The following is a 12,998-nucleotide window of genomic DNA, read 5'->3' as shown; positions in this document are numbered from 1 at the left end:
CTACAGCTCTCTGATTCACTTAAATTGTTTATTATTGTACATTATGCTGCCTATAGAAGTTCCCATCTATCACAATGGAATGCATCCCAAAGAACTTGCTGCAATAACCTCACAAACCATTAATAGTGTTGTGTGAATGTTATTGGACATTAATGGCACTACCAATTGCAAACAACATTAAAACTGACTGAGAATGGAATACTGTATATTATGAACAGTAATTGATAACATGAGTAAGTTCAAGGTCAGAACCTAATCTTTTAGGTCAGATGGAAGTAATGAATGATTCAGATTTTATTCTCATGGTTTGCTATAAGGTTAGTTAATAGCCAAGTAGTCGCATGGCTATTTGTTTTAAACCTGTGAAATTATTATATAATTATTATTATATAACTTTACGTGTGACATGATTAGAAATGTTCAGATCTTTTAATTTAGGTTAAGGTCATAATATTTTAAAAGCCCCCCAAGGCTTTTTTGCTGTCACTGTCCTTGTAACATCTGGGGCTGGATTCTCTAATTATGCGGCTATGTCTGCAGGATCCGTCTAGTCTTCCGACCAAAAAGTTGGCGGCGCCCCCACACCGATGCTCCGTCCGGCGGGGGGGGCTCGCAGCTGCTCCACGTAAAGCCCTGGGTTTACCTGCTAATACGGACACAGGATTAGCGAGTCCGTGGCTGCGCATGCGCACGGCGGCGGCCGCGCCGTACGACATGGCATCGGCCGCGCGCGGACCCGGCCTGCCACAAACTGCCCCCCTGTAAGCCCTTTCATCACCCTGGATCACGCTCCACTAGTCCCCTCAGCCCCCACTGATTGCCCCCCTCCAGCCAGCGGAACGGGTCTCACCGCCCCCCCCCCCCGACTATGGCAATGCTGGACACAGTCCGCAGCTACCACGAGCAGCTACCACGAGCGGTCTCCGAAAAGTGAGAGGACACACGACCGACGCCATGCTGAAGTCGGCCCATTGGGGGCAGAACATTGGGGGAGGGCCTCAGGTGACGTCCTAAGGCCATCCTGACGGCGTGGGTGTACTCCTCGAGTATGCCGTTTTTGAGAGGACGGAGCATCGGAAAACAGCACCGCCCCTGATTCCGGCGTTTAAATGGATTCTCCGGCCAATCGCCAACGGCAAAATTCCGCCAGTGATTCTTTTTTATTAGTGTTTATAGAATCACTGCAGGGCAAACGAAAGCCATTCAGCCCATCAACTCTGCACTGGCACTCCAAAAGAGCATCTTACCCAGGCCCACGCCCCTGCCCTATCCCCATCACCCCACCTAACCTTTGGACATTAAGGGGCAATTTAACAAGGCTATTCCATCTAACCTGCACATCTTTGGACTGTGGAGGAAACTGAAGCACCTGGAGGAAAAGGCAGTGGCACAATGGTTAGCAGCACCAGGGACCCAGGTTTAATCCCGCCTTGGGTGACTGTCTGTGTGGACTTTGTACGTTCTCCCCGTGTCTGCATGGGTTTCCTCCGGGTGCTCTGGTTTCCTCCCATGGTCCAAAGAAGTGCAGGTTAGGTGGATTGGCCGTGCTAAGTGTCCGGAGATGTACAGGTTAGGTTCCAGCGACAGGGCGGGGGAGTTGACCCAGGTAGGGTACTCTTTCAGAGAGTCGGTGCAGACCTAATGGGCTGAATAGCTTCCTTCTGTACTGTAGGAATTCCATGGTCCTATTTAATGGTTGTAGGAAACTCGTGCAGACATGGGGAGAATGTACGAAGACCACACAATCACCCATCGTCCAAATTGAACCTGGGGCCCTGGTGTTGTGTGGCAGCAGTGCTAACTACTGTGCCACCGTTTTACCCATGTTAAATATGTTTCTGCCTTGTTTACTGCAATGATCTTATTCATTTATAATTACCTCAGAATTAAATGTTGTGTTCTAATGTTTCAGTAAGATATTTGTAGAAGCTTGTAAAGCTTAATGTAAAACATTTATTAACAAAAATAATTTTATAAATATAAAACTTTGAAACCAGTTAACATTTAACTTAACGCTTAACTTAATCAGCTGAACAATGACATAAAAATACCTCAACCTTTCCCACCTTTTTGCAATAAAAGATATTTTCTCACTTAAACACAATGGTTCCGTCTATTTGTAAAGGGAAGAGGGGAGGGAGGGAGAGATGGGGGGATGGAGGGAAGGGGGGAGGGAGGGTTTTGACATATCAATTGTTAATTGACAAGCTCATTGTCCAAAAGCAGCAGCTGCTGAACCGCAGTGCCCTGGCATATATCCCCTCTGACATCATTTCAGGGGGTCCTTTGCAGTACCCTCTTCAGGGTGGGTGATTGATTCACTGCAATACCTGTCAGAGAGATAGTTAACATTAGCTTACAGGTGGCTTGCATATATCAACTAAGGCATTAAACTTTGATAAAGCATTTGAAGTAACCACTGAGGCTTCTAAAGATGAACATTACACAAGAGAGACTCTTAAACAACACAGCTAAAAATATATTTCAAACTCTAAATGTACTTTAGCTCTGAATCAGCTGGGAGACAGACATGCTAACATTAGTGTTCTTGAAGGAGTCAATAGCACCAGTATCGAGGCCATGATCATCCAAAACCAACTCCGCTGGGCCGCCCATATACTTAGGATGTCAGAGTCCCCACTGTCATAGCAAATCTTATTCATCCAGCTCAAGGAAGGATCCCGAAGAAAAGGAGGACAAAGGAAGCTCTTCAAAGTTACATTGAAGGCTTCCCTCAAGAAATTTAACATAGACATCAATGCCTGGGAGACCTTTGCTCAGAAGAGATCTACTTGGAGGAACCTCCTGATTGAAGGGTCACAATTCTTCGAGAACACCCGACAGCAAGAGGAGGCCCAGAAATGGAGTCTGAGAAAGGAATACCCACGACATAGCGTCCAAGGTCCGATCCCACCTTTTGGATACTCTTGTCAAGTGAGTGACTGAAGATGTGGCTCTAGGATCGGGCTCATCAGCCACGCAAGGACTCACAGAACCGGTGACCAGTAACACGGAGTATCTTAGGTAGACAAGCATAGCCGTTAGCGAGTGATCACCGCATTCTATCCATTATAGTTAATTTAATGAAATGAACATCCTCATGACAAACCAAAGTTTTTTTTAAAATCATTCTTTCACCTGAGACGTCAAACTCACTTTATACGGTAAAGTATCCTTTTAATGGAATTGACAGCCTCATGACAAACCAAGGTTTAAAAAATATATATCATCCTTTCATTTTATTTGCAATTTAAACATATTTATAAACACTTATCACTGATAACATAAACCTACCAAGAAATGTCTCCCGATGTCTCCTGCCTCTGCTAAACCGAAACATTTCTGTGCAACTAAAAAGGTGTAAAAACTCACCAAAAATCTGTGTAAGTGGCCCAAGTTGGCGCTGTGGCTGGATTTTTCATTCAGCAGCTCCAACGCAGCACAGCTCAGGGCTTCAAGCAGTCAAAAAAAACCAGCCAGGAGTTTAAGCACCGCACGCTTCCACCTCGCATGCCTGGACGTCCGCACTTCCGGGTCGTCACGCTGTGCATGTGTGGCGCATCAGCGACTTAAGTCCCGAATCCTGCAGGAAGTTACAGGCCAATGTGGGGAAATGTCCACTTTGATAGAAAACTAGAAATGCAGAACATTATTTAAGTGGAGAGAGACTGCTGAATACTTTGGTACAGAAGGATCAGGTGGTTTGTATATGAATCATAAAAAGTTAGCATCCAACTATAGCAAATAATTAGGAAGGAAGAGTTGTGTACAATTTTAGCCTCCTTACATAAGGAGTGATATACTTATTTTGGAGACAGTTCGGAGAAGGTTCATTCCAGGAATGAAGGAATTGTCTTATTAGGGCCTGTAATGGGCAGCACGGTGGAGCAGTGGTAGCACTGCAGTCTCACGGCGCCGAGGTCCCAGGTTCGATCCCGGCTCAGGGTCACTGTCCGTATGGAGTTTGCACATTCTCGCCGTGTTTGCGTGGGTTTCGCCCCCACAACCCAAAGATGTGCAGTATAGGTGGATTGACCACGCTAAATTGCCCCTTAATTGAAAAAAATGAATTGGGTACTCTAAATGTTATTTATTTTTTTTTATTTAAAAAAAATTAGGGCCTGTAATCATTGGAGTTTCGAAGAATAAGAAGTGATCTTTTTGAAACGTATAAGATTCTGAACAGGTTGGCAGGGTGAATGCTGAAAGAATGTTTCCCCTCGTTTAATAAGCATGAACCGGGGGAGCAGTTTCAAAATAAGGGGTCCCCCATTTATGAAGAGGAATTTCTTCCCTTAGAGGCTGGAAGATGGATCCCCTCTAGGACATTAATTCTGGAAGGCCCACCTAGATATGCCCCCGACCCACTGCTGTGGCATTCCAGTGTCCAGGGTTTTGCTGGACTCCATCTTGAGTTTTGGAGGTAGCCCCAGGCAATGTTCAGTTGAGTCCTGACCTCTGAGCGCCACGTTGTTCCAGATGTGCTTTCCCACTGTTGCCAAACAGAATTAGGTGTGGGTGGTTGGGCCTTCGTCTGCATCCCATCAGCAAGATGTAAATGGGGTTCATTCCAGCCCCCAGTGGGTCTCTGGATTCGCCTTGACAGGCACCAGTGGAAGATGCCTCGGTAAATTCACGCCAGAGTAAAACTGATTTTCAGGCCCTTTGCCCCCTACCCACAATTGAACCTGCCGAGGGGGCATGGGTTAATTTCACCCATGGTTTTCAACCACTCATGTGGCTGCTGCTGAGAATGGGAACCTTGGCCAAAACTTTCCAAAGCCACGCACAATTATCTTGACATAGTGGCTTTAAATGTTGAAAAGACTTGGTGTTATAACCCATATGGGTCGTACGGAGTAGGAATGATCCACTACCCCATGGAGCATGCAGAATATGCATAAAGGGCAGGGGACTCTTAACTAAGGCAGTGTGCCTTTGTATAAATAGAGTCGGCCAGTCAGGTAACGACTAGAGAAGACCCAGTAGGGAACTACTGGAGTTATGTACATAGTTAATGTGTTAAATAAAAATAAGTTTGTTTTCCTCGTCAACTCGTTGTGGACTCGTTGTAAAACTTGGGTTTTATAGAGAGCTACTAGTTGTTGAAGGGAGAAGAGAGAGACAACTGTGGTCCTGGAATGTAGTTCTAACAATGATGATATGGGAAGTTCGAATAAGTTGGTGAGTGATCAGTAGGTGAAGCAGGACTAAGTGAAGGAAATTGAAGTGAGCACAGTTATTTTCTCCCTGAACTATCCTGGATCTTCCAATTCAGTGTATTTCAGACACAGTGGACTGTAACTTAAAACACATCTCCTTTCCCCCAGTTTTACTCAATAATGATAAAACCTATGTTTGATCTCTCCACTAGTCTCTTCCTTCACTGTCCAATTGAATTTACAGTTTTCTTGACATTCCTGCAGTCAGATAAATAAAAACCTGATCAACAATAAGAAGTGACTTATAGTATAAGTTCAGATAAAAAGCTTCCACTAAATTTAGATGTAACAATTCAAAATCTCAATTTTAATGGCTGGATTTTTCTGGCGTCAGGGAGAATCAGTGGAGGTGAGAAAATGGCAACTGAGATTCATTTCTGGGATACCAGCCCCAATCCCAGTGCCCCCAGTTTTCACCAGTGTGAGTTAAATGTGTGGGCTGGTTCAGGTCATCAACATAATGAGGCATGTAATTTAGAAAGGTATGGATTGATCAGGGATAGTCAGCATGGTTTTGTCAGGGGAAGGTCGTGTCTTACTAACTTAATCAGATTTTTAAAGTATGTAACAAGCAGGATTGATAAGGTTGGTACAGTGGATGTTGTCTACTTGGATTGAGTAAGGCAAGGTACTTGCCTTACATGGCAGACTGGTCAGAAATGTGAGATCCCATGGGACACACGGGATGGTGGCTAGTTGGTTCCAAAATTGGCTCAGTGACAGGGCCCAAAGGGTAATGGGTGATAGATGATTTTGTGAATGGAAAGCAATTTACAGTTGCATTGCACAGGGCTTGATGTTGGGGCCCTTGCTGTTTGTTGTATATATTAATGATTTGGACTTCAATGTGGGAGGCATGATTCAGAAATTTACAGATGACACAATAATTGATCATGTAATTGATGGTAAGGAATGATAACAGTTATTTGGTTGAGTGGGCGGAAAAGTAGCAAGTAGAATTCAAACTAGAAAAGAGCATTTGTGGAGGAAAAACAGGCAAGGCAATACTTGGAAGGATATAGAGAGGAGTTAAAGAAGTGATTAGGTCTATGAAGATGGCAGGTGGATAAGGTGATGAAGAAAGCAAATGGAATGCTTTCCTTTATTTGGCAAGGTTTTCTTTTCATTCATGGGATGTAAAGGTTGCTGGTTGGGCCGGCATTTATTGCCCATCTCTAATCGTCCTTGATCTGACTAGCCTGCTAGGCCATGTCAGAGGGCGGTTAAGAGTCAACAATATCGCTGGAGTCACGTGTAGCCAGACCAGGCAAGGACGGCAGATTTCCTTCCCGAAAGAAAGGATCACATTAATGATCCAGATGGGTTTTTACAACAATTAACAATGGTTTCATGGTCATCTTTAGACTTCTAATTCCAGATTTTATAAACCCCCTGAACCATCAACGATACCAAACACCAAACCCCCCACCCAGGAACAATGTTAGGCCCATGCATAATGTTAGCGTAAGTTCCGATGACTTAGCGTTTAACTCCACAGATTAACAGCGTTCAGACTCTGCCGTGGTGGGATACAAACCCAGGTTCCCAGAGCATTACCCTTGGTCTCTGAATTACTAGTCCAGTAACAATAGCACTACACCACTGCCTCCCTATTGAATACAAAAGCAAGGACGTAATGCTGGAACTATACAAAATGCTTTTTCAGCCACAGCTGGAATTGTGTGTACAGTTCTGATCACCACATTACAGGAAGGACATAATTTCTCTGGATAGAGCACAGAGGAGATTTACAAGAATGTTGCCAGGGCTTGAAAATTGCAGCAATGAGGAAAGATTGGATAGGCTAGGGTTGTTTTCTTTAGAACAGCGGAGGCTGAGGAGTGACCTAACTGAGGTGTGCAAAATTCTGATTCCCTAGCCGAGGGATCAACTGCTTTCACCAGCGGGTAGTGGGCATCTGGAATTCACTGCCTGAATTGGTGGTTGTGCTGAAATGTTTAACTCATTTAAAATGTACCTGGATCTCCACCTAGAGTGCTGTAACTTGTACAGACAAGATGCTGGAAATTGGGCTAAAAATGAGCTCCAATTTATTTTGTTTTCTCATCCTTAGCTGATGCAGATGTGGTGCACTGAATGACTTCTTTCTGTGCTTATCTTTTATAGGGTTTATGGTAACAAGATCTCAGATGCCTATTAGTGTGTTGAATCAGCTGCACCCCACGGAAATGATTACTTGATTGACAGCTTGGCTCTCTGATTTATCCTGTCAACTGCACAATGTTTATTTACAAAGGATAATGAGGTTTTAAGTGCTTACAGTTTCGCCTATTGATACCTTAAAGGCATTAGATGACTGATACTTTTATCGGGCCGTTGTGAAATGAGTTTTTTTAAACAGAACAGGAAAGGAATGAATGAATGACCATGGGAGAGATTTTCCACTACCATTTTCAGAGGGAAGGGGGCAGGATCTGCGGCTGAAGGGGGGAATCACGCATGAGTTCCAAAACGTAATTTACGCTGGTGGGACTTTCTGTTCCGATTGACCCTCCCCAGCCAGTGAAGAAATGGGAATCCCAACTTTGAACATCGGGATCCCCATTTGAATGCATTTACATGTAATTATCAGGCCTTTACGTCTGATCATCTCTCCTAATTGGATTGTCACGCTGGCATAAGGGCACGCTAATATGAACCACGGTAGGTCCCCCATGATGTGCACCTGATGAGTAGAACCCACCAGAGGCTCTGAAAAAGGGTCATACAGACATTGAAACATGAACTCTGTTTCCCTCTCCAGAGATACTACCAGACTTGCTGAATTTTTCCAGAATTTCCTGTTTTTAGAAACCTATAGAATTCCTACAGTGCAGAAGGAGACCATTCAGCCCATTGAGTCTGCACCAACGCTTTGAAAGATCACCCTACCTAGGCCCAATCCCCGGTCCTATTGCTGTAACCCCACCTAATCTTTGGACACTAAGGGGCAATTTAGTGTGGCCAATCCACCTAACCTGCACATTTCTGGACTGTTTTTACCTTCAGTAAAAAGGATTTTCTGGTCATTATCATATGCTGTTTGTGGAACCTTGCTGTGTGAAAAATGTCTGTCATGTTTCCATTATTACAATAGTGCCTTAACCTCACAAGTGCTTCATTAAGTATAAAGCTCTATGGGACATCCTGAAGTATTGAATTGTGATGCGATTGTCATTTTTTTACAATGAGGCAACTGATTGGCAGCATTAACTTTGTGCTTGTACATGACACATCTAACCCTTAATTCCTAATTTTTCACCTCAGTACTTTCTTTCAAATTGGTCACCTTTGTCTGCACATCTTTCCAAATGTGGCAGTTGTAAACACTTTGCTTATCTCCATTGTGATAGTATCCTTTTTCAGCTGCTGAAGTCCGTCATCCTCGTAACAGTATTCCTCTGACCAATTGAGTTTTTAAAAACCATTTCTTTATGCCATCTACAATAATTTACAATCCTTTTTGCAAAGTCCGTGTTTTAAGATCTCTTTTGCCCTCTCCTGTGCCTTCACAGCTGGACCGATGTGCTGATCATTCTTTATTGTGCTTATGTGCTATTTCAAGGGGGGGAGGGGAATTAATGAGTTAATCAGCCGTGATATCACAAGCACATTCTATTCAGTTTAGTGTTATTAGCATGCAAGCTGCACTACATACCCCTGCTAAATAAAAAAAAGTACTTCCATTCAGTGAATAGTGAGTGCATCATTATAATAAAAGTAAATTAATCCCCTATAGTGTGTTATCATAATTGCAGATTGGACTAGGCAAATTACTTCAATTGTCACCTTTTAATTTTTCGTGGATTAACTTAATTGTCAAAGTGCACATTAAACTAGATTCTTTAAAAAAATAGACAGCAATGAATTTTCAGATACCTAAATATGCCAAAATGTTTCTGTTAAGTGTATTCCTCATGATATTCAAGATGATATTTTGAAATGCTTATATAGTAAACAATATGTTTGAAAAGCACAGGAAGTGCTGAAAACATGCTTACCATCTCCTCATTCTTTCATAGCCTAGCTCTTCACCCACGGAAGCAAATCCTGGTGACTGGAAGTGATGAGCGCCTCTGGAAGATGTGGTCCATCCCCGACGGTGACATTATCATGACAGGTGAAGGTCACGGTGATTGGCTTTCTGGCTGCTGCTTCCATCCCAGGTTAGTGCAAACATTGTATTCAGTCATGAATCCCTGTTGAGAGTGTCTTTACGTACTTTTGTTTGCCTTAGTCTTTTCATTTCTAGGCAGAACTGATGACACTGTGCTTCATGTTTGCTTTTGTTTCCGTTCCATATTGTGTAATGCATTTATAAATGATCTTGGTAATTTTCCTCGACAGCCCTGTAACATTGACTGGAATGTCACACACGTTACTACCATGTGAATCTCTTTGGAGTCTTGTATGTTCTTCCTCAAACGAGCAAATGAACGTGTTCATTTGGTTTTCATAAACCATAAAATAATGTTAGATTTTGAATGAAAGACAACGGGCACAATTCAGCGGACTTCAAAATAAGTGCAGTTTTGGGCATGTTTCTCGGCAGCTGCAACACCAAGATTCACCCTGCTTTGCCGGTTTTTGGAGCCTCGGGGAGTTCCTCCCTGCCGTGGTCCCATTTAGTCGATTTCCTGCAGGCGAGCCGAGTTTGCCAGCAGGAATAGTGCCTTGCATCTCTGTACCCCCCGCTTTCTGCCTCCACCTCACCCCCAACCTTCTCGAGGCCTCTGGAACCACTCCGATTCCTTCTCTATTGGGCAAGAGTCCCCTGGCCCGACCACTGGCAGTGCCAACCTGGGCACCTGGGCAGTGCAAGTCTGTCACCCTGAAGTGTCATCTGGACACCCTGGCAGTAACAAGCTGACAGTGCCAGGGTGCCCAGGTGGCACTGCCGAGCCAGCAGTGCTGAGGTGACCCAGCGCCGGGGGCGTGTCAATATACTACCTGCACTTTCCCCGACCACTCGGCATGGAAGGGAAACTACTGTCATGCGAGACCCCCAAGGTGCAGTCATGTCTGGTCCACGTTTGTGGAAACCACTGCTAAACGGTGCCCTGTTGAGGTCTCGCAGGCGCAGCCGTTGACTCTGGGGAGCCAGGTGAAAGTGGTGTTTGGGTATTTGAATGAGTCTAGTGGCTCATTTAAATATGCTGTATACATATGCTGATCTGGATCGCCCAGAGAGGGGCGGCAAGGTAGCATAGTGGTTGGCACAGTTGCTTCACAGCTCCAGGGTCCCAGGTTCAATTCCCGGCTTGGGTCACTGTCTGTGCGGAGTCTGCACGTTCTCCCTGTGTCTGCGTGGGTTTCCTCCGGGTGCTCTGGTTTCTTCCCACAGTCCAAAGATGTGCGGGTTAGGTGGATTGGCCATGCTAAATTGCCCTTAGTGTCCAAAAAGGTTAAGTGGGGTTACCGGGATAGGGTAGAGGTGTGGGCTTGGGTAGAGTGCTCTTTCCAAGGGCCGGTGCAGACTCGATGGGCTGAATGGCCTCCTTCAGCACTGTAAATTCTATGATCACGCCAGGCGGGGAGAGTCTGGTGACAGACATGTGATTTTGTCCCCCAACGCGGGACCCAATTTGCGGCTCTTGCAGGAATCACGTGGAGCAGGGCATTCAGTGGCTAAATCGTGCCGAATATATTTAAACCTGAGAAAACTTTATTCACTTTGGTCCAGTCAAAGAACCACAAAGCATAATGCTCGGAAATCTCAAATCTCAATCTTCTTCATTTACCATCTCCCCGCAAGCAGGGAATAATAAATGGTCTCTTGCATTCGAGGACCATTCAAAAACTTCTGGGGCCTGGCTTGTTTTAAACATTTTTAGCTTTCACCATTCAATCTCTTCAAAGTCTTGACAGCGTGGATGTGGAGAGGATGTTTCCACTTGTGGAAGAATCTAGAACTAGGGGTCACTGTTTAAAAATAAGGGTCGGGATTCTCCGTTCAGCGACACCTGAATCGGGAAACATGATCAGGTGGAGAATTGTGTGTCAGATGAAGATTGTGGCCGGCGCCGGGCGGCAACAGAATGCCATGCTCCGGTCGTTCAACAGCGGTGTGAATGCATTCTATGCCGCATGCCGGAGTGGGCATGCAAATTGTACCGTAAACGCCATTGACATATCATTAACAAGCATGCCCCGGCATTCTCCAGGAGGAATTACCGACGGCGAGGTTCACTTGTGGTATTTAAAATCTGGAAATAGGCGCCGTGGCTGCTGAGGGTTCGGGAAGGGGTACAAATAGTGTCCCACATCGCTGTAGTATTCTGACAGTTGTGCCGCTGGCCGGGTGACGTCTGCCAGGATCAGGTGGTATAGCAGTTGGTGGCTAGGAGGTAGGCCGCGAGGTCAGAGTTCCCCGGCATGGACCACGATTGCCGCAGCCTACAAGACAGCCATGCGGCTGCACACACAGCTGACTGCCAACTGGGAACTTAGCACAATGGGTCATATAGTTGCCCCCCTCCCCCCCCCAGGCCACCCCTTAGGTACCATCTGGCCCCAGCTGACCCATCAATGGAATGGGTATGCTTCAGTGAAAGCAGTGCAATCATCTTCTTGATTACTGGAATGAGGCTGTGTGGGGAATGGAGTGCTTATATGCAGCTCCTGCTTGTCAGGCTCTCCAGTGCCGATCCTGATCCCATCATATCACGCACCAGCTTGCATTGGAATTGCACTCGTTCCATGTGACGCTGGTGGTAGCCCACAAACAGGTGCTGAATCATTCCTGGATCGCCACTGCTTTCGTCAACATATAACGCTCGCGATTTAATTCCGGCGTCAGCACTTAGTCTCTCAAATGGAGGACCCTGGCCAAGGTGTTTCTTTTCCGACAGGAGTGAGCAGATACATATTCCTCTCAGAGGGTTATGAGTCTTTCGAAATCTCTTCCTGAAAAGGTGCTGGAAGTAGAGTCTTAGAATATTTTTAAGGCAGAGGAACTTAGTTTTTCGATAAGCAAGGAGGTGAAAGATTATCGAGGGGCACGGGGAATGTGGAATTGAGGTTACAATCATGACCTTACTCAAAGACAGAGCATGTTTGAGAGGCCGAATGGCCTACTCCTGCTGCTAATTCATATGTAGGAAACCTACTTCAGCCTATCCAAGGAAAGTGCGTTCATAACGTGGTCAAACAGGTTGAATGTGTCAACCTGCAAATCCTTCCAACACCCCAATGGCTGGCGGTAAGAGCGGGAGAGACTCCTGGTCAGCCACGCTTGATGTGGAGTGACGTCCCTCAAACTATCAGCCCTTGGTGACAGATTAGCGACCTGTTATGGGAATTACTAGCTATGGAAATGGACGAACGTTTGCCTTAGTGCACAACTAAGGAGCTGATTTAGCACACAGGGGCTGATTTAGCACACTGGGCTAAATCGCTGGCTAGCAGCACGGTTCAATTCCCGTAACAGCCTCCCCGAACAGGCGACGAGGGGCTTTTCACAGTAACTTCATTTGAAGCCTACTTGTGACAATAAGTGGTTTACATTTACATTTACATTTACAACTAGCTGTGTGAAAAAAATTGGATTGGACTCCAGCCTATGGGCACATCATAGAAACATCAGGGCAGGAGTAGGCTATCTACCCTAACGATTCACGCCAGTGTACTTTCTTGGCAAGATCAGCTTGCCAGCAGAAAATCAACTAAAGTGTGATCTCGGCAGGGAGAAAATCATCATAATATCAACCATGATCAAATGATTGAGCAGACTCGATGGACCGAATGGCCTAATTCTGCTCCTATATCTTATGGTCT

The 12,998-nt window shown here is 45.2% G+C and overlaps 1 protein-coding gene and 1 long non-coding RNA gene across 3 annotated transcripts in view; one reads left to right on the top strand and one right to left on the bottom strand.

The window, feature by feature from the left end:
- Positions 1-12,998, top strand: part of spag16 (sperm associated antigen 16) — a 1,374,442-nt gene that overhangs the window by 574,188 nt on the left and 787,256 nt on the right. For both annotated transcript variants that reach the window (XM_072483243.1, XM_072483236.1), the window contains exon 11: positions 9,245-9,388. In XM_072483243.1, coding sequence (XP_072339344.1) covers positions 9,245-9,388 — 144 coding nt within the window. The remainder of the gene's footprint in view (positions 1-9,244; positions 9,389-12,998) is intronic.
- On the bottom strand, positions 2,193-9,339 carry LOC140395501 (uncharacterized). The gene is made up of 3 exons (XR_011936207.1): positions 9,224-9,339; positions 3,373-3,633; positions 2,193-2,330 (listed from the first exon to the last, which is right to left on the bottom strand). It is a non-coding gene; the product is annotated as an uncharacterized lncRNA (long non-coding RNA).

Source organism: Scyliorhinus torazame, chromosome 2 (genome assembly GCF_047496885.1).
Source record: "Scyliorhinus torazame isolate Kashiwa2021f chromosome 2, sScyTor2.1, whole genome shotgun sequence".
NCBI lineage: Eukaryota > Metazoa > Chordata > Chondrichthyes > Carcharhiniformes > Scyliorhinidae > Scyliorhinus > Scyliorhinus torazame.
This window is presented reverse-complemented; position numbering and strand designations above follow the sequence as displayed.